General features: G+C 37.7%; 1 protein-coding gene across 4 annotated transcripts in view; it reads left to right on the forward strand.

Annotated features, from left to right (window-relative positions):
• Positions 1–20,764, forward strand: part of TCTN3 (tectonic family member 3) — a 29,243-nt gene extending 8,479 nt beyond the window's left edge. For 2 of the 4 annotated variants that reach the window (XM_067709884.1, XM_067709882.1), the window contains 5 exons: positions 564–671; positions 1,118–1,212; positions 1,493–1,646; positions 5,634–5,771; positions 18,252–20,764. In XM_067709884.1, coding sequence (XP_067565985.1) covers positions 564–671; positions 1,118–1,212; positions 1,493–1,646; positions 5,634–5,771; positions 18,252–18,503 — 747 coding nt within the window. In that variant the 3' untranslated portion in view covers positions 18,504–20,764. The other 2 variants (XM_067709885.1, XM_067709883.1) reach the window with 2 other exon arrangements.
• The last annotated feature ends 2,121 nt before the right edge of the window (positions 20,765–22,885 follow it).

The following is a 22,885-nucleotide window of genomic DNA, read 5'->3' on the forward strand; positions in this document are numbered from 1 at the left end:
CTCATTTCCCACTTAATCTAAGTTTCCAGTCTTGATCACCACCTTTTGGCTTTCTTCTACTTTCTTTCTTTTTGAACCCAGCAGAGTCCAGTTTCTCCTCAACTCTGCCCACAAGTGATCAACTGAATCCCATGTCTCTCAGAGTTCATCTGTGGAACATCTATAGTTAATTAAAATACATTTCTAAATTACATTTAATTAAAATACATTTCTAAATTACATTTAAACTCCTGGTTTTAGCCACACTGAACATAGCCCTAAATTAATAGTAATTTTGAAAAACAGGATTGATAGATCGTTTATAGATCTTTAGTTGTAATCCTTGGTAGAAGTAGCATGTAGTGAACATCAGTGTTCAGATCCTCAGGATTTATTTTAGTGAATAAAAAACAGTAAAAGATGCTGAAGTATCAATTTCTACAAAATGCTGCACTGTGGAAGGAAGCCAGATTGTTCAGTGCAGCTAACCTACAGCATTGCCTAAAGGAAGGGTATGAAGCCACACTGGAAGGTGGGAGAGCATGCTTTTCTCCATATTGACTTTTCCTTCACTCTTTCTGCAGGCTTTTCAACAGAGCACAGCTGCTTCTCTTACTGGTTTTAGAAGTGGGAATCCTGGCTATATTGCTGAGAAGCCACTCCTGGCTCTAACCGGTGATAGAAGACACTCAGTATCCTTTTTTGGGTCTCTGGGTGGCCTATTGCAGCCTAATGAGAAAAGCTTTAACTACTGATCTTTTGGATTTTCCAATTCTGAGGTTCCCCCATTTTTTAGGTATTGAGGACTTCCTTTACTAAACCATTAATACATTAGGATCTCAAATGTTGATGCTACCAAAGGCTTTAGAACTTACATTAGCCTGGCCATAGGTGAGGATCCTGACTGAATTTTGTTTGTTTTAATGAAATATTTATATGCTGGTGTGTGGTCATCCGTTTTTGAAAAAACAATAATTGTTTCTCTATATTTTCATTGCCAGAGGAAAAAGAATTGTGACTTGAATAATATATTAATAAAGTACAAAAAGCGTTAAAGAAATAATAAGAAGCATAAATTTTCCAATCTGCCTACTTTTTTTTCTTTTATGATCTCCTTGACCATCGCCTTCCACCTCAGATGACCCTCTTACAGAGCAAGGGTGATGGAACTTGCTCTATTAAGAGACATGAAGTACAATTTGGAGTGAATGCTATATCTGGATGCAAACTCAGGTAGTTCTCTGCTTCCACATCATTTCCAACAAATTTGTCTCTGCCTGTAGGGAATATGTTGATGTGGCAACTTTTATATTTTGAAATCAGAGTTCAGAGAATGCTAGTTAGGAGTAATGTTTAAATAATATTAATATTACTAAGAGTTTTTTTTGACAGTCCTTTATATCTGCTAAGGATTATTTCCTTCCGTTTATTTTAAGATATCATTTCTAATGTTTGGATGAATTACATTATTATGTTAACATTGGACTCCAGCCTCCGTGGTGTTTCATTTCAGGCTGAAAAGCATGGACTGCAGCCACTTGCAGCGGGAGGTTCATCAGACTCTTCATGGAAGTCCCAGACCAGAGCACGTTGCCATCTTTGGTAATGCTGACCCAGCCCAGAAGGGAGAGTGGACCAGGATCCTCAGCAGGAACTGCATTGTTTCAGTAAGGAGAGAAATACACATTCTGACCAAAACTCACTTTCCTCTTTTGTCTATTAAGATTAACACCAGCCCTGTTTCCATAGTTGATTTGGTTGTCATAGAAGAAAGATAATGTGGTTGTCATAAAAGAAAGAATATAAGAAATCATGCCCATTTGAAGTCATTATTTCAGGTTAGGTTTATACATAACTTTCCTCACTCAGAGAAAAATTTGAAGGTAGGAAGTCTAGAGATTGGCCTCTGGTTCAAAATCAACCTTACTCATAATAGGAGAAGAATAAACTAAATATATTTCATATATATTTCAAATGTTCTCTTACATTCTTGAATATTTGGTCAGCACAGATTCTTTCTTTGAGGTTGAAATTGTGTTCCTTGTGTTATAAAACTTTTACATTTATGTTTAGTAAAAATACATTAACAGGGTAAAAATTCAAACCATGTAGAATAGTGTTAATGAAAAGTAAAAACCTCAGTACCCACTGCCCCTGAAGAAATCTCATTTAGCTGTTTCTGTTTTTACTGTTTCTGGTGGCCACTACATCAGTGCTCAGCAGGTGTACCTCTTGATTCCAGTCTAAGTAAAATAGGGAAATCTGTGTGTGTCTAAGTAAAATAAAGAAATCTTTCTTCTTCCCCTTTTGCCTACCCCCTACCTCCTGGCTTTAATCAACTGTACGTTTCATTTTATTTCCTTTCACTTAAACTTTTTAATTGTTTATTTTTCTGTATAAATAATACATACACTTGGCTCAAAATTCCAAAAGTACAAAATAAAACTCTCTCTCAGACAACTCTTCCCTTCCACAGAGGCAAACGAAGTTACTAGTTTCTTTCCTTCTAGAGATATTGCATGCTCACACAAGAAAATACTCATGTTCTTTTTTTTAATCCAAATGCTATAATATCAAAACACAGCTCTGCACTTTGCTTTTTCACTTGACCTTCAGAGTTTATTCCATATCAGTATATAATAAGCTTCCTCATTCTTTGCATGGTATAGTTGCATACTATTCCATTATATGGATGAACCATAAATAATTTATTTAGCCAGTTTTATTGGCGAACATTCAGGTTGTTTTCAGCCTTTTGCTGTTACAGTGTGGCATTTTATTTTATTATTTTTTTAAATAAATTTATTTATTTATTTTTGGCTGCATTGGGTCTTCGTTGCAGTGCGCAGGCTTCTCATTGCAGTGGCTTCTCTTGTTGCGGAGCACAGGCTCTAGGTGCACAGGCTTCAGTAGTTGTGGCATGTGGGCTCAGTAGTTGTGGCTCGCGGGCTCTAAAACACAGGCTCAGTAGTTATGGTGCACAGGCTTAGTTGCTCCGTGGCATGTGGGATCTTCCCAGACCAGAGCTCAAACCCATGTTCCCTTCATTGGCAGGTGGATACTTAACCACTGCACCACCGGGGAAGTCCTTTTTTTTAATTTAATTTAATTTAATTTTTTTGGCTGTGTTCAGTCTTTGCTGCTGTGCACGGGCTTTCTCTAGTTGCGGCAAGCAGGGGCTCCTCTTCATCGTGGTGCATGGGGTTCTCATTGTGGTGGCTTCTCTTGTTGCAGAGCACAGGCTCTAGGCATGTGGGCTTCAGTAGTTGTGGTGTGTGGGCTCAGTAGTTGTGGTGCACGGGCTTAGTTGCCCCACAGCATGTGGGATCTTCCCAGACCAGGGCTCAAACCTGTGTCCCCTGCATTAGCAGGCAGATTCTTAACCACTGCAAGTGTGGCATTTTATAACCTGGTTCAGGCACCATTTCATACATGTGAAAATAAACCTATATGATAAATCCTAGAAGTAGAGTTGCTAGATCAAAAGGTATATGCAGGGCTTCCCTGGTGGCACAATGGTTGGGAGTCCGCCTGCTGATGCAGGGGACACGGGTTCGTGCCCCGGTCCGGGAAGATCCCACATGCCGCGGAGCGGCTGGGCCCGTGAGCCATGGCCGCTGAGCCTGCGCGTCCGGAGCCTGTGCTCCACAACGTGAGAGGCCACAGCAGTGAGAGGCCCGCGTACCGCAAAAAAAAAAAAAAAAAAAAAGGGTATATGCATTTAAATTTTTAATAAGTATTGCCAATTTATTTCCCATCAGGTTGTACCAATTTACAGTCCCACTATCCATCTATGAGGTGGCTTGTTACCCCATACTCTCCTCAACACTGGGTTATCAAACTTTTAATCTTTGCTCATCTGATAAGTGAAAAATAGCATTCCATTGTAGTTTTATTTTTCTCTTGCTGTGAGTAAGGTTGAGTATCTTGACGTATAGTTGAACAATTCGTGTTTTCTTCACTATGATCTATTTATATCTCTTGCCCATTTATTGATTACTTGTCTTATAACTTGTAGAAAATCTTTGTATTTGAGAAGTTGGCTCTTTTCTCTTGTATGATTTGTAGATATTATTTTCCCAGTTTGTCATTTGTCTTTTGACTTTGTTTATGGCTTTCATGCCATGCAGAAATTGATTTTCATATTGTGAGATTTATCAATCTTCTTTTCTTTTTTTTTTCAACTTTCACGTTTTGGTTCAGACTTTGAAAGGCCTTTCCCCTTAGAGATTATTTTTAAAATGCCCCCTTTCCCTTTCTCAGCACTATTATGACTTGATTCCTTGTATACTTCTTTCCTTTAATGAGACTTGGGGGATAAGTAGCTACATGTACTTGATCCAGCCTTTGGGGAACTGCAGTCAAACTGAGTTCTCTTAAACTTCATACAGCCATACTGAGGGAGTGTGGTTTTGGGTAATACATGGCTGAGTACAGAAAAGGGATGGTTAGTGACAAGGATTGAGATTATAGTGGAACTACTCTTTATTATTCTTAAACCTACTATTTATATTTTTAAATCACATTTTTGAAGGATATTTGATAACATGGAAAATTTTTCCTAATGTAGATAGAATAAATGAAAGGAAAAGTATTTTAAAATATTTGGAACAAACACATGAAAAGATTTTCAACATCATTAGCCATTAAGGAAATGCAAAACCCCAAGGAGATACCACTTCATACCCACTGGGATGGCTATAATTTTAAAAATGGACAATAACAAGTGTTGGCAGGCATGTGGAGAAATTGGAACCCTCAGACATTGTTGGTGGGACTGCAAAATGGTGGAACCGATTTGGAAAAGAGTTTGACAGTTCCTTAATAAATTGAACATAATCATAGTCTGTCTTCCCCTAGTCCTAGTTTAGACATGTTATTGCCTGTGTCTGAGCCTTACTATAAAAAGTATGAAGTTAGAAAAGCACAGACATATTTGAGGATAGTTTGTATCTGCTAAGTTATAGTAACCTCCTGATTTGTGTCCTCACTTCCATCAGTGCTACCTGCATCTTGGAATTAATCCTCCTGGGGGTCACACTGCTTGGTTGGACTTCATAATCTAACCCTGAAATGTCCTTCCTTAATCTTTTCGCTGTTCCTGTGTTCAAGTCCTTTGCTTCAGTCAAGTGATCTGCTCAAGGCCAGTGCCTCACACATGTCTGGCACATAGGAGACACTCAGTAACTATTCTAATTAATCAGCAACTGTCCCTCAGTGGCATCATATGCTGTTCTAGTTGCATACCATTTTATATGCCATCTCTCTACGTAAATTTTCCTTTAAACACTATTTTTTCCAGTCACATATTACTCATCCCAGTTCCACAAAACCATCCTCAACCAGAAATGGCTGTTTCTTCTTCTGGCATTCCACAGTACTGACTGCACCACTCACTGAGCACTTCTTATAACCATTGTACATGGGTTCATGTTTTATTAATCTCTACATTAGTATTTCCATTTTAGAATATTAATTTTTTAAGCTCATGGACAGTAATATGGCCTATTATGAACTTCTGTGTCCTTTCTCTAAGCCACATTGCCTTCTCTGTTATTGTGTAATGTTTAAGAAACAGTGGCTACTTAATGCATGGTAAATAACTATAGGCAACCATCAGCAATTGAAGCAAATGCTTCTTTTCCCTTCTGCAGGCTATGCATTGTACTTCCTGCTGTGTTATACCAGTTTCCTTGGAGATCCAGATACTGTGGGCATATGTAGGCCTCCAGTCCAACCCACAAGCTCATGTGTCAGGAGCCCGATTCCTATACCACTGTCAGCCCATACAGGTAAGTCTTGGCTCATAAAGGACCACCAAGCCTTACAAAGCCTCGATTGTCTTATGAGCCGTTTGATGACCAGATAATTTTTTAACTTCTGAGAGCCAATTTATGCTACTAGCCAATGTTTGGTTAGAATGAGCTGACACAATTAACTTTCAAGTCAATCCTCCCTGCCTGGTTACTGAAATTTAACATGTTTTTATGGTGAATACAATCTATATCCCTTTTTTTCTGTTTTTTTTTCTTTTTTTAATTTCATGACTATAGTAATAGGTTAGTTCTTTTAACTTAATCATACCAGTATTACTACACTGGTTGATTCAACCACAGAAAAGATTTTCCATAACTGTGTTCAGTGTGACAGTCACATGCTAATTAGAGTCTCTGGGCCTGTTGGTTGCTGTTAAAGTTACTACTGTAGCTAGTTTGTAGTCATCAATTCTTGGTTGATTGCACTCCATTAAAATTAATTTTTGGGGACACGGGTTCATGCCCCAATCCGGGAAGATCCCACATGCTGTGGAGCGGCTGGGGCCATGAGCCATGGCCACTGAGCCTGCGCGTCCGGAGCCTGTGCTCCACAATGGGAGAGGCCACAGCAGTGGGAGGCCCACGTACCACAAAAATAAATAAAAATAAATTTTTTTTTTTGCCTGCACCATGCGGCTTGTGGGATCTTAGTTCCCGGACCAGGGATCGAACCTGTACCCCCTGCAGTGGAAGTGCAGAATCCTAAACACTGGACCGCTGGGAAATTCCCTAAAATAAATAATTTTAATATGTAGTAAACATATACTCATTGTTTATGATGTGCCTTAAGACAGCTTTAGCATCTATCTTGGTTTTAGAACCTAACACTTAGCTTTAGAAGTTCAAAAACAGAAATCATTAGGTCCTGGTGAACTGATTCGTGTATGAACTTATTAACTTTTAATGGAAATTAAAACTAATTGAAATTATTACCTGTAAGTCATTGCATTTACCTCCCAGAAAAGAAACTAGAGACTACATTTAAGTCAGAAGTAAAACACCTTTAGCTCCTCCCTCACAACAGAGTTGACCACCTTAGCTCTCTATGCCTGTAAATGTGTTAAAACTTAGATTGCTGGAAACTGTGTTAATGAGAACATTCCATTCTCCCTGTGTTGGTTTACTGAATAAGATAGAACTCTCTGTAAGACTCATTTAATCTGTTACAGATACTGCACTGAATCTATTGTTTTATTTTTATGAACTGTATCTTTATTTATGAATACCTGTGTAGTTTGGGAGTATACCTACAGGACTGTTTTTATCTTCCTGAATCTCTGGCTCTGTTAGGCATTGAAGCTACCCAGTGCCTCTTTCTTGTCTAGATATTTTTAATCATTATATTTTTCTAGTATTTAGTAAAGGTTAGCTTTTCAGGTTAGTCTTCCCCCTCTACAAAGTGTTTTGTTTTTTAAATTTGTGTCAACATTTAAAAATCAAGAAATTTTACCTTCACATCCAGATCTCTGACTTCTCTTGAAAATCCGGTGGTAAAGATCCTACACTCCTGCATGGCATAAACTCTCCTGCCGCTGAATGGTGATTTCAACTAATAGAGTACCCCATTCACACAGCCTATACCTACCTACCCTTAGCCATCCCACTTCTCTCATTCAGGTTATTTGCTTAGGCTGGTAGGCATTTGTGTTTTTGCACCTTGAAATGAAGGTCGGCTGAATTTTGAACTGAACTGTCTGAATGACTGTTCATGGTATAAATGTAGCTTTAGAAACACTTGAGATTCCTCTCACTATAAAAAGTAAAGCAGCAAAATTTTTGGAATGTTCCCAGCAACAAACTACAAAATAGGGAAGAATTTAAGCAAAACACTGTGTAGACTTCCCTGTCTTCTTGTATGATAATAATAATAGCAAAACATTTATTGAACATTTACTATGTAACAGGCACTGGTAATATTTTTTATGTGTTTTTAGTATTGAATTCTCACAACAAACCCATGAAGTAAATAGGACTTATTTACATGGTACTCTGCTGCTTATGTTTTTGTACTAATTGGTCCTTTAAAGGGATCATTAAGTTTGGGTCTTGATAAAATACATCATGTCTTCTGTCTGAATATAAACTTTCTTTTAATTTAAAAAAGAAAATATATCTCAAGGAAGAAACAACTAGTTATAAAGAATATTTTGAATCAATAAAACCAAAATAATAAGTGAGGTAAAAGAACAGTGTAGCATCACAGGATCAAGGCTCTGAACCTTTCTAGAATTATAATATTCATTTCTATATTTAAGTGGATCATCAAGCTTTTTGGATTATCTAGGAGACCTGTTGCCTGAAGTTGAGGGTGGTAATTAAGATCCCAGGCATGAGTCAGACAGACGTAGGCCCAAATCAAGTTATTTTATTTCTCTAAATCTAATTACTCTCATCTATAAGATGGAGATTAATAATAATACTTCATTAGGTTGTGCAGATTAAATGAGATCATAAAATAAAACATTTAACGTTTCCTGGCACATAGTGAATACTCAGTAAATATCGCTCATCATATCATCATTATTATTTTATTATCATACCTTTTTTGGTTCTGAATTTCCATATAAATAGCATATCAAATAGGTTTAAAGCAAAACACAAAAGAGATAAGCAGGAATTAGAGCAGTGTTTTTCAACCTTTGTTGGCTATCATCCATGGTAAGAAATATATTTTACATCACAACCCAGCTTATAACACATACTTATATAAAACTGAAATAAGATTTTTATAAAACGTTATCTTTATGCAGTACACTCTGTGATAGTCTGTTCTATTGTAATATATTCTGTTTTATTTTTAATGGTAGACACTAGTGGGTCACAATTTGCAATTTGAAAAACTTTTAGAGAATATATCTCTGACTACATTTCAAAACTTAATATATTGTTTAATAAATGCCTTTTATTCATTATATTGTAAATGAAAGTTAGCAGTGTTTATGCCTCAATTAAATAGCATATGCTAGAAAAACTGCCAACCTAGCTATCAGTCTAGCTAGTGGTTCTTAATTTTATGGATCCTGTTGAGAATCTGTTGAAAGCTATTCACTTACTAGAAAAATGCACAGACACACAACATTCTTTATATAGTTTCAAGGGATTTATTGATTTATTGAAGCCCGGCTAAGAATCTCTGCCACAATCTCTTAATTAAACAGGCAGTATACTAGGAAAGATAAAGAACACTAAACAAAATAAGAATAATTCAGAATTCGATTTTTTGAAATAATTGCTATGAAAGAAAGGACTAGGAAGTGGCTGGATTGGTAACAAACAGTTCTGTTTCTCGTTTCTGTTGATGTTTTGGAGAACACCAAATGACCTCTCTTCCGAGAAGGGGCAACAGTAACACCGCCAGTGGACTTGGTTGCTATGACAGTCAGTAAAGTTTCTGTCACTAAAGTCTTTCTTTTTCAAGGATCAGTCAACCACTATTTGCTTCTGTCTCGATGAATGATTAGACTACAGAAGTTCTCTGCCCCTTTCTGTGGTTCTTAGTAGCCTGTATAGAACTTTACCTAGTTCACTGGGTTGTTCTGTTATCTTATTACCTCTTTTCATTTTTTTAAAGAACTTTTTAAAGTTATGCTCATTGTTCCATGTGTTAAAATGTATAACCAGCTAAGATCTCTCCCTGACACATGATGTTTAGGAACATTTACTCTAACATACTCATTCTCTTTGACTCATTTGAAAATCTTGATAACTTCACTGACATCTTTAAAATAAGTGAGGGTATTAAAATTTTTTCATTGGTTTTTCCCTCAAATATATGTTTTCCCCCAAGAAAATATGGAGAAATAATGTATATGTTATCTGGAAAGTGTTATATATAAATAATTCATTAGTTATTTTTCAGAAATTATTACTGATTTTACTGTATTTAAATCACTAGTTCTCCTAAAATCAGTTTTAATACCAGATATCAGCAAACTTCTTAAAAATCATGTACTTATAAGTTCTAACAATCATAATAGATACCACCATTTCTGATTGTCTTAGATTAAATGAGACTCATGAATATAACAAGCAGATGTAGTTCATGTTTTTGCATTGGATTCTCATTTGGACAAACAATTGTAAAATATATTTTGGGATAGTTGAGGAAACTTGAATATAGACTATATTTTAGATAGAAATACCATTAACATGAAAAAATAGAGATTCATTTTTTTAAAGTAGATTATAAAACAGCCTATACAGTATGATCCCATATAGTTAAAAATGCATATATCAATGTCTGTGTGTATAGATAAAGATGTAAATGTTAATAGTGGTATTCTTGGTGATGGAAATATGGTGTTTTTATATCTTTTTTATTTATCATTATTCTTTAATTTTTTACAGTATAATTTACTGCTTTTGTAATAATTAAACTTTCTCAAAGTCACTAAGAAAACATCTAAAAATAACTAGATGTTATTTTCAGGAATTCCCTGGTGGTCCAGTGGTTAGGACTCTGTGCTTTCACTGCCAAGGGCACAGGTTTGATCCCTAGTCAGGGAACTAAGATCCTGCAAGCAGCACAGCATGGCCAAAAATTAAAAATAATAATAATAATTAGATGTTATTTTAAAGATGAATTTATTCAGTTTCATTTACAATAGCATGAAAAAACATAAAGTACTTAGGAACAAATTTAGCAAAAAGAATGCAAAACCTCTTCATTATAGAACATTACTGAGAGAAATTACAAGAGACCTAAATAAATGGAGTGATATACCATGTTCATGGAGAAGAAGACAGATCCATTATCTGTCCCCAGATGGATCTATAGAATCAATGCAAACCCCCAAAATTCCTAGTAGGCATTTTTGTGGAAATTGACAAGCAGATTTTAAAATTTACATGAAAATGCAAAGGACTTAGAATAGCCAAAACAATTTTGAAAAAGAAGAACAAAGATGGAGGACTTTACTGATTTCAGGATTTACTCTAAATCTTAGTGTGGTGCTGGTAACAAATAGACCAATGAGGAAAAAACAGGAAATCTAAAGATAGATCCACAAAAAATTCAATAGGAAAAGGACTTTTTTTAAAACATTTGGTGCTGGAACAACTGGATAAAACTGGAACTACTGAATAAACATATGGGGAGAAAATGAACTAACTCCATACACAAAAATACTTATGCCTTGATCATAAACCTATATGTGAAATACAGAGTCATAAAGCTTCTAAAAGAAACAGAATATCTGCAAATTTGAAGTAGGTAAAGATTTCTTGGGCAAGAAACAAAAATCATTAACCATAAAACTAAAAACTTGATAAATTCGACCTCATCAAAATTTAAAATCTCTGCTTATCAAAAGATACCATTATGAAAATGAAAAGCCAGACTGCAGCTTGGGAGACCATATTTCTCAATGCATTATCTGACAGAAGATCATATTGAGAATATGTAAAGAACACCAACAAATAAATAATGCAAGGACCAAAAAAAAAAACCCACTAGAAATGGGCAAAAGATTTGAACAGATACTACATAAATGACCAATAAACATGAAAAAGTGCTCAACATCTTTAGTCATTAGGGATATGCAAATTAAAAGCATAAGACACCACTCACTAGAATATCCAATAGAATATGCACTAGAATAGCTAAAATCAAAAAGACTGTGATAACATGAAATCTTGCAAGAATGTAGAACAACTGGAGCTCCCATACTTCGCTAATGGGAATGAAAAATGGTACAATCACTTAGTCTTACAAATTCATCTTCTCTATGACCCAGCAATTTTTCCTGGTTATTTACCCAAAAGAAATTAAAACATATGTCCAAAACAAGATTTGTACAAGAATGTTCATCACAGCCTTAGTCTTAATAGCACATAGTCCATAGTCTGAAATATGTAGCTACAAAAACATAAATCTAAGAGATGGTATCCACGGCTTTTTCTCTAATAGTGACAGTTTTTATTTGTATTGATTTGACATCGAGGATTAGCACATAATGGTTTAAAAGTTATCATTATAAATATGTAATATAGTAACATATAGGGTGTACTTCTTATTACCAAAGCCAAACAGAATCTAATCCAAACTTTTCATGTTATTAAACAGTAAATCTTACTTGGGGACAAAGTATTTTGGTGCATGTAAACTGAACTGAAACAAATAAATCCCCTAAGCTTCACAAAGTGTTAAAACAGAATTGCTGGTGGCAAACATCATAAAATATTATAGCTTAAGGTAGAAATAAATTGTCAACCATACATAACAGAACTAGATCCATAGTAAAAGAAATTGTGCTGACTTGGCTTTGTGCCTTTTGTTTTGATAAAAGAAATGAGATGACCGGACTTTTTTTTTTTTGACTGGGTTGGGTCTTCGTTGCTGAGCGTGGGCTTTCTCTCATTGCGGCGAGCAGGGTGCTACTCTTCATTGTGGTGTGTAGGCCTCTCATTGCGGTGGCTTCTTTTGTTGCAGAGCATGGGCTCTGGGCGTGCGGGCTTCAGTAGTTGTGGCCCGGCTTAGTTGCCCAGCGGTATGTGGGATCTTCCCAGACCTGGGATTGAACCCGTGTCCTCTGCATTGGCAGGCGGATTCTTGACCACTGTGCCACCAGGGAAGTCCCAATAACCGGACTTTGAGGGGTTTTTGGGTTTTTTTGTTTGCTTGTTTGTTTTTTTGTTTTGTTTTGTTTTTTTTAGTATTCTTGCTACACATGCTAAACAGTGAATTCTCTAATTTTGCTTATATATAACTTTTAAAATGCAAATAAAAAAGTTTAGACTTAAGAATTCATGTGTAACACACTGAACTTAACTTTAAAATCTTTTTCATGTGGCACTAAAAGACAGGTTCTAAAATGGATCAATAACATTCAGTATTATCCAGTGACCTGGCAAGTACATTCAAGTTCCTTTTAATTATTGGATTATCTACTAGACTGCACTTGTTCCAAACCTCCACATAAATATGGAGGCATATTTTTAATATATGAAGAATAAGCATTTCATTTGAAATATTAACAAATAAGTATATGAATGAATGAACCACAACCTTTAGAGATCCTAATTACAGTGTGGTGGGAAGGATAAGGAGTCAAAGTAACCTGTAATTGCTGACTCTCAAATTAGCTATGGCAAACTTGCTACCTGTGATTTATTTACCTCTTCTTACTTTATATTAGTTCCCTATCTCCAAAATACCTCTACTCATTTGTGCAACAAAGGATCTTTGTTGAGTGCCTCCCCTGTGCCAAGGATCATGCTTGGTGCTAGGTACAGTGTGGTAAACAAGATAGACGTCATCCACCCTTACAGAAGGTGTGGAGCAATACCGAGGTGAGGTTTGGAACACTGTTACAGAAACTATCCAGGATATGCTGATAGCCTGGGCCCAGATGTGAGGGTTGCAGGAAGGAGACAGAATTCAGGAGATTTATCACGGATAGAACTTGACTGCTTGGATGCAGAGGTTGAGGGAGAGAATGAGTCAAGGATGATGGATAGTTTTGTTTGGACATTTCATTCAGTTCTTTTATATCTTATATGGTAATAGCCTGTTGACTACCAAATGTAATCCTACTTTTTGCAGTAACCCTTGTATTTTTCATCACCCCCCCCCACCGCCACCACCACCACCCTTTTTTTAATTTGGTAGGTATTCTGAAGTTTTTCTTCCTTTTTTGTTTTGTTTGTTTTGGAAGGCCACCCTCAAGCTACTGGAACCCACTTTGCCTGTCAAGTGCCTGGAAATATACATCTCCCAGATGGCTCTTAACTAATGACTTAAGGGCATAGGAATATGAGAGCCCAACTCCCATGCCTTGGGTTGGGAGCACACAAATTGTTGGAACTGTAAATCCTACATTATAGCTCAGAATTCCCCTGCAGATTAGGCTAATGCTACATAATGGTATAATATATCAAATTAATTAATAATTGTATATTTTATCAAAATAATATGTAAACATATTTTTAAAGTCAAAAAAGGCTAGAAAAGAGGATCTCTTAACAAAAAATAAAGTCCCATATGCCCCCTGCTCTCCAGAAATTAACCTGTTTAACTCTTTTCCTCTTTCTTGCTGGTCTTTGTCTCAATTTCTAAGCAGTATCATACTCAGTTATCTCTTGAATTTAGAGTTTATATAATCTATTGACATCCTATCTTGGTAGATGAGTTTAGCTTTGTTACTCTTCTCCTACCCCTCCCACCACTCTCCCAGTATAGTTACATCAAAATGTTTTATTAAGTCAATATTCAGTGTTTCGTTTTTGTGATCATACATTTATGTTGAGCCAAGTAATTAAATTTTTGTAAAATGTTTTATTCTTCCTAAAATTAATAATTACCTCATATTTCATTTCTTTAATTTTCTTTGAGCTAATGGCTAAAACTTCTCACATACTCTAACAGCTCTGTAAAATTTCTCTCAATACAGTTTTCCAGCTGCATTGCCAGCTGAACTTGCCAATAGTGCTTACTTGTTCTACCTTTCCTACGTATTTTCTTCATGGAGAGCTCCATAATCTGATGTAAAATGGACTAGTTGCTGCCCAGCAGCTGTTTTGGAACTTTCCTTTACTGTCATCTTGGAGATTCCCCCTTGCTTCCTACTTGTGTTAGAGTTGCTGTTAACTAGACATTACCTTTTCATTTTTCTTGGCTTATTCTCTTGTTTTGGTGGAGCTCAAATTCTAATAACATCTTTGAAAAAAGGAGCATGTAAAATACATTTTTTTCTTTAGTTCCCACATCTAAAGATAACTTTATTTAACCACCATCGTTATCATTATCATGATGCATAGTTGATCATTTGGCTAGGTATAGAATTCTAGATTGAAAATAATTTTCACTCTCAATTTTGAAAGCATTCCTCTAGTTTCCAATATTGCTGTTGAGAAGCCATTTTAAGATATTATTTTTACCCCTAATAGTCTGAAGTTTCCACAGAATGAGGCCTTGGGTAGTATTTTTTCTTTATTCATCATACCAAACAATTCATGGGATTTTTTTACTCTTTTAAAGCTCAGTTCTGATAAATTTCAATTATTATTATATGTTTAATAATTTCCTCCCCACTATTTTCTGTTCTTTCTTTTTGGAATTCCTGTTAATCTGTTACAGGATCACTATATTGATTCTCTAATTTTTTCTTTTCTCTTATATTGTCTCTCTTTTATCTTTTTGTTCTTTCTAGAAGAGTTCCTCAACTTTGTCTTTGAGTCTTTTTACTGAATTTCTTTTGGCTATCACATTTTTAATATCTGAGAGCTCACTCCTATTCTGTATCTTTTCATAATATCCTTTTCTTATCTATTTTTAAGATATTAACAATTTTTTGTCTTCATCTTTAATCTCTGTTTCCTCTGAATTTGTTTATTCCATTCATTTGGTACAGTTTTTCTCTTTAACATGAGAAACTTCTCCCACTTACCTGGCAATCTCTAGCTGTCTATCCAAAATAAGAGTAAGGTGCTAAACTGATGGACAGCTCTGTGATCATGAGTGAGACTTATTGACTTGTAGGCTTCACTGTAGGGTGGTTAGGTGCTGTAGCTTTGAGGGTTGTAGGACTGCCAATGTCATTATCTTTTTATCTTCTTATTGGGACTGTTCATTTTGTCCAGAAAAAAAACCCTTCCTGGCTCCTGACTGAAGGGTATGTGTATAAGACCATCTCTCACCATTTTGAAGCCAGACTAGGGGAAGGGATTTCATTATACATAATAATTGCCCTATTTTTAGTTCCATACCTCACTCTGTCCTTTTCTTTTTAATTTATTTATTTAATTTATTTTTTTATTTTTGGCTGTGTTGGGTCTTCGTTGCTGTGTGCAGGCTTTTTTTTTTTTTTCCTCTAGTTGCAGAGAGCGGGGGCTACTCTTCTTTGAGGTGTGAGGGCTTCTCATTGCAGTGGCTTCTCTTGTTGCAGAGCACAGGCTCTAGGCTTGCGGGCTTCAGTAGTTGTGGCTCGCCAGCTCTAGAGCGCAGGCTCAGTAGTTGTGGCACACGGGCTTAGTTGCTCCACAGCATGTGGGATCTTCCTGGACCAAGGCTCGAACCTGTGTCCCCTGCATTGGCAGGCGGATTCTTAACCACTGTGCCACTAGGGAAGCCCTCACTCTGTCCTTTTCTATGTCCAGTGGCCCTAAATCCAAAATTTCTCTGGTTTAAATTTTCTAGTCTCTTGCTGAGATAGGGAAAGGGTGGTTGTCTGATTGCCTTGAGGAGGGTATCATTCAGTAACCATTTTCTGTCCCTGCCTCATCCCTGCTTCCCTGTTGTCTTCTGTTACTGAGTCTTTCAGGGTTCTACAGAGATCTTCTTCTAGTCTCTGAAGGCTTTTAGGTTTGGCCTTCTTTCCCTCTGTGAAACCTTGCCTCCATCTGTTTTCTGTATTCACATATTATGATATCTCTCCATTTCAGTGAAGATGGAATTTTGTATCTGTTTCTTATTGTATTGGAGTGGTTTTAAGATATACAGAGAGAAGACGTGTCTTTACATTGCCATCCTAAAATCAAGTCCAGTAGTAGCTCTTGATGAGCCTAATCCCAAGTGAGTCTGAAGAAAACAGTTCAAAGAACTTTTACCATGTGGGATTTCCCAGCCATCGAAATACCACTATAGACTTAAACATATATATATACACATATATATATGTGTGTGTATATGTATGTATATATGTGTGTGTGTATATATATATATATTTGGGTAGACATGGGCCTAAAGTTTGCCTTCTTGGGCTCATAGCTATCTAAGAGGTCAGTTCTCAGTATAGGCTGACCCCAAGGCTCCAGAAGTTCCCTGATTTGGGAGTTTGCAGGGGCTAATGACACTTTTCCCTACCTCAGCTTGAAACCAATTAAAAGAGTCAGGTGGAGATCAAAATATCAGCTTTATCACTAATAAACACTAGATAGGTAGATTTGGCTTGGGTGTGTAGCAGTGAGCTTCCTAATGTAAAACTACACTCTTCCATTATGAGGCCACTACCCTAGTTATAACCACAACACCTGGGACTGCTTGTAGGCAGTTTAAAATCTCCCCTCCCCCTAAAGGCTCTGAAATGAGTCAGAACAGCCCATTAATTAAATCAACTCTTAGGCAACACTGAACCCAAGGCTGAAAATTCATTCCCTATTCTATTTCCCATTCCAAAGTGTTTCTAGCCATCCCAGCTCATATAGCTCATCAGGCATTCTTCAGTGAGGTTAAATAACAATGTTAACATATTTCAATAATGTCAACTGCAAAGATTTGCTCCAAAAATTGAATATATATCCTTTCCCCATTATAAAGTTCCTAGGGAAAAATTAAAATCCTAAACAGGAAATCCTTTTGTAAGTTAAAGTCCAAAGAAAGTTTATTGCTTAATCTTAAGTAATAAACTCCTCCCCATTTTCTTTGTCTGGTTAGTCTCAGCCAGTTTTCAATGCCTGGCTGGAGTCAGGATACCCTCAGCATCTTCAGCCTAAGCTGGCTGTACTTGGAATGTATGTGGGTCTTTCAATGCCACAGAAGTTACATTAGTTCTATGCCAAGTCCCATATGAGCGTCACTGTTTAAAAAAAAAAATCCAAAGAGTCAGTATGACATGCAAGATTATCACAGCACTGGCCCCACATCCATTTATTTTAAAAATGCCTGTGGAAGGGTATACCGAGCAAAATTATGTTCCCAGAGCCTGATATTTACTGTTGCCAAAGACCACAGCAGAGATAAGTGGCATCAGAGTGAAGGAAGGTAAATGAAAATCTTCATTTCTGGTTCAACAAGATAGTTATCTACTGTCAAATTATAATCAAAAGTTTGCCTAGTGAACAGAGTCAGAACAAAGGGAATTCAGTTTAGACAAACTTAATTCCAGTCATCAGGCTGCAACCATATCTACCCAAAGCTGTGTCTATTAGATCAGATACTTGAGTCAGCTTGACAAGGAGCATCTTTTTCATTTGACTTGAATTGGTGTTTGGTTGGGAGGATCCTTTCTAACCCTGAGATTCTGTGAATTTGATGGTTTTTCAATCTACATTACTGAGTTCTTTGCTTTTTCCATGAAGTTTCACATTTCTTTCTACAACTGAAGAAGGAATAGAAATACTGCTAGTACGTGTGTACTGTTTCAGAGCCTGGAACCTTCTGGGACCTGATAAGGTAGAGCTGCTAAACACCTAACAGCAGCAGTTTCTACCTGATAAGGTAGAGCTGCTAAACACATAACAGAAGCAGTGGCTTCTTTGATATCAGACAGGTCCCCAACTGCGGGAAGCTAGAGTCAGTCTTTTGGTAGGTGTAATTGTTCACAGTTCTGGTGTCCTCGAGTATTGCTAAGAAATTAATTTCCTTGTGTCTCACTCAGAAGGAGAACTACATAGGATCAACATGAGAAAAAGGTCTGTCTTGCTTAGAGCAGTGTGTTTTGAGTCTTTATTCAGGGAAGTAATAATAACAGTCAAATTGGAGGGCTATTTGAATGGGTACCAAGCACTAACCTGTCACAGACATTCTTCCTGCAGGATTCCCAACAAGAAACAGAAGTACCTTTGACAACTGTTGTGACCTTTGTGGACATTACCCAGAAGCCAGAGCCTCCAAGAGGCCAACCCAGAATGGACTGGAAATTGCCATTCGACTTCTTCTTTCCCTTCAAAATGGTATTCAGCAGAGGAGTAGACTCTCAAAAAGGCTCAGTCTCTCCCATTCTTATCCTGTGTCTCTTACTACTTGGAGTTCTCAACCTAGAGACTAAGTGAAAAAAAGGAGAAGAAGCAGATTTCAATTTTTCCCATGGGAAGTTCAGAGGCACCCTGCTTATCTTGGCTAAACAGATCCTCACCTACTCATGACCAGAGGAGAGCATTTAGGAAAACAGAGGACCTAAATGAAGGAGTGGAATTGCTGGGCAATACGGTAACTTTATGTTTAATCTACTGAGGAACTGCCAAACTACTTTCCAAACTGGCTGCACCACCAGCAGTATGTGAGGGTTCCAGTTTCTCCACATCCTTCCCAATATTTGTTATTTTTATATTAGGCATCCTAATGGGTGTGAAATGATATCTCATTGTGATCTACCATGGCTTTTTAAACTGTAGTGTATGAGATCTTACACTAGAAATGAGCACATCTGCTCTTCCAAGGCAGGAATACCGCAAGTATTCTTTTCCTCTCTACCCCTCTGCTAATTTGATTAGCTTGTAAGCTTAGTTTCCAATTACAAAGCTGCTTAACATATCTTAGATAAGATTTTATGATGTTCTTATCTCCAGTCACTCCCCTTGTAACAGACCTTTGAAAAACATTTTTTTTGTTTTTTGCGGTACACAGGCCTCTCACTGTTGTGGCCTCTCCCGTTGCGGGGCACAGGCTCCGGGCGCAGGCTCAGCGGCCATGACTCATGGGCCCAGCCGCTCCGCGGCATGTGGGATCTTCCCGGACCGGGGCACGAACCCATGTCCCCTGCATCGGCAGGTGGACTCTCAACCACTGCACCACAAGGGAAGCCCTGAAAAACATTTTTTAAAATCATCTAGAGAATAATGTAGTGTTCTTCCCTCCCTTTATTTATACAGGAGGTCTCTTACTGCACGAGGTCTCTATTGTAATAATGTATTCAATTTAAGGAGCAAGTTTTACTGTAAAGGGGTATGTGCAATTTGGATAGAATGAAATTGAAATCCCAGCTGGCCCGTTACAGGTGTGGAGAAACAGGTACTCTCGGATACTTTTAGTGAGAACATAAACTGGTAGAAACTTGGAGAGAAGGGCAAATAGCTATTTAATATGTATCAAAAGCCTTAAAAATGTTCACAAACTTTAACCCAACAATTCCACTTATTAGACATTATGGGGGGGGATGTCCAACAATAGGGAATTAGTTAAGTAAACTATGATGTATCCATAGATTGCAATGTTGTACAACCACCGAAAATTGAGTAGACCTGGATTTATTGCCATAAGAAAACATTCATGATCTATTTTTAGTGAATAAAATAGGCTACAAAACAGTACATATACTTTATGGTGCTATTTTTGTAAAACAAAAAATATTTATACATATGTACTTAAACATCTGGAAAGCTAACATGTCTAAAATGGGAATTTTTTCTTAATAATAAGCATTTCTGATTTTTATAATCAGAGAAAATAAAACTGTATTTTAAAGAAAATATTTGTTCTCCAGGAAAAACCTCCCTGTTTATTGTATATAGGAATGTTCCTTATTTATGAGTAACTTCCCATTTCTGTTGATATATTTGCTTGTTTGGCATTCTGGGCCTGTCTTTTAAAGCAGGGGTTCCTAAAGGCCAGTCACATCATAAACTGGGGTTCTTTAAAAATGCTGATTCCTCGGCCCTGCATCTAGAGATTCTAATTCACTTGGGGCTCAAAGAATCTGTATCTTTTAAAAGCCTTCCTGGTGCTTCTGATGTTCAGCCTGGTTTGTGAAACTACAAAGTTATATTGCATAGTCTGGCTGAAACTGGTTAAGTGTTTGTCCTAACATTGCCAACTCACGTAACATGTCTACCGGCCTAGCCTACTCCCTTTTCTCGGAGAATCCCCTCCACACAGAGCTCTACTGTGTTGGAGTTACCTGCATGACCCCTCCTCTCCCTGCCACAGCTGACTAGACCAAAAATGGAGTCCTGGACCAAGTTAGGCCAGTAAGATTTTCTCTCTAGGAATATGAAACTAGGATGAAGTCTAAAAGTCAGTGGGGAGGAGGCACTAAAGATATTTTAGGGCTGAGGAAGCCATTTTCCACCAGATGTTCACTAATGAAGAGTGTATCTTAAACGGAGAAAAAAGAAGCAGATTGCAGACAGAAGTGTAAATAGGAAACCCAGAAATGGAGGAGAATATTGGTTCCCAACTTCCAGTTCCTTGTACCCACCTGTTATGACATCCAATTTTACCTTCTGCTCTTCTTTACATTTTACTCTTTCTAGTAAATTGTTTTGTTTGAATAAGTTTCTGTTACTAACAATTAAAGAACCTGAGACTAAGATAACTTTATTTTTTAAAAGATTTATTTATTTTATTTTTGTCTGCATCAGGTCTTAGTTGTGGCACGCGGGATCTTTCATTGCAGCGCGCGGGCTCTTCGTTGCAGCATGCAGGCTTCTCTCTAGTTGTGGCGTGCAGGCTCCAGAGCGTGTGTGCTCTGTAGTTGTGGCGCGTGGGTTCCAGAGCTCATGGGCTCTGTAGTTTGTGGCACGCAGGCTCTCTAGTTGAGGCGCACGAGCTCAGTAGTTGTGGCATGCGGGCTGTTACCCCGCAGCCCGTGGGATCTTAGTTCCCTGACCAGGGATGCAACCTGTGTCCCCTGCATTGTAAGGCGGATTCTTTACCACTGGACCACCAGGGAAGTCCCCTAAGATAACTTTAACCTAGTACTCTATGGCAGGTAAAGATGCAGTCTTCAATCCTGCATTCTTATAGTCAAGTTCTAAATAGTCCACTTCCTTTGTGACTTTCTGGTCATGTCCAGCCCTATTTCCACTTGCTGAGACAAAAGTTAAATCCCTCCAATCCAAATAGAATCACTTTTTTTTTTTTAAGTTACATGAAGGAAAGATACCATGGCTGTATTATTTCCTTGATTTCTTTTTTCTTTCTTTCTTCATTTTTTTTTGGTTATATTCACTAGTTTGTTTTATTTTCTATTTCCTTCATTTCTATGGAAAGGCAAACTAGATTATAATTCTGGTATTTGATTTTTCCCAACCCACAGTCACATATCCCACTCCTTTCTCTTTATTGGTGAAGTAGAATATTAATAGTAAGACAGTAATGAAAATAAATAGAAAATATTTGGACAATGTTAAAGGATTTTCATATTTGATCTTTTTGTTTTGTTTTGTTTTGTTTGCGGCACGCGGGCCTCTCACTGCTGTGGCCTCTCCCGCCGCGGAGCACAGGCTCCGGATGCGCAAGCTCAGCGGCCATGGCTCACAGGCCCAGCCCCTCCGCTGCACGTGGGATCCTCCCGGACCGGGGCACGAACCCACGTCCCCCGCATCGGCAGGCGGACTCTCAACCACTGCGCCACCAGGGGAGCCCCATATTTGATCTTAACAATGCTATAGGCTAATTTATGTAGAATATAGTATATAGAATATAGGCAAGTATAGAAGATAGACAAGGGCATTATTATTAACACATTGCTTATTTGAGAAAACTAAGCCCAAGGAAGTTATTTGAGATAACTAAGCCCAAGGAAATTAAGTCCATTCATTTATCAAATATTTATTGGCTATTATGTGCCAGGAATATACTTCCCTGCTCTTGGGAGCTTATATTCTAGCAGGGAAGGCAGACAAACAATTAACATAAGGCGATGTGTGGGTTAAGGACACATGAAGAACAGAACAGCACTTCCTGAGTGGAGAAAGCCTCTGTCCCTAATGATTTTAGCTATACCCACAGTTACCTATTTTGTTCTAAGTTCATGGTGAGAATCTTAAACGCTCAAGTACCCAATGAAACTACTGGAGGGCAGTTTTATTTCTTTTGTATCCCCTACCCTACTTTAAATCCAAAGTGCTCAAAACTTAACACGTGTTCGGTGTTCTCATCCGTCACCCAAAAGAATTGCTCCCCTCATCTATTTCCTAACACTGTGCTGCAGCACCACCAGATTTGCAACTACCCCTCCTTGTCTCTCACCCTCCCCCTTTCAAGAGTTAGCGAGGTCACCTCTCCCTCCTTTATGCTCCCTGCCCCCTACTGGAGCCTTTTCCCCAGTCATCATTTCTTTACTTGGGCCTTTGCGATAGGCTAACCAAGCTCCCAGCTTATACCCCTCTTTACTGATTTCAGACACACAAATCTGATCATGTCACTCCAGTACTTTAAAAGTCATGGTTCTCTAACTTTGAGGATGATAAAACTTGAAACCTTTAGCATGGCACAGAAATTTTGCAAGATGCGCCTACCCCACCCAACACCCCATCTATCATGTCCCACATGCAGCCTCTCCTCATAGGGTGTCTCCTGCCTCTGCATATTCCATTCCCTCTTCCTCCTGTGATCCTGCTCCCCTCTTATACGTGAACTACTTCTTGTCCTTCAAAGCACGATTTGAGGGCTTCCCTGGGGGCGCAGTGGTCGAGAGTCTGCCTGCCAATGC

The sequence above is a fragment of the Pseudorca crassidens genome, chromosome 16 (assembly GCF_039906515.1).
Source record: "Pseudorca crassidens isolate mPseCra1 chromosome 16, mPseCra1.hap1, whole genome shotgun sequence".
NCBI lineage: Eukaryota > Metazoa > Chordata > Mammalia > Artiodactyla > Delphinidae > Pseudorca > Pseudorca crassidens.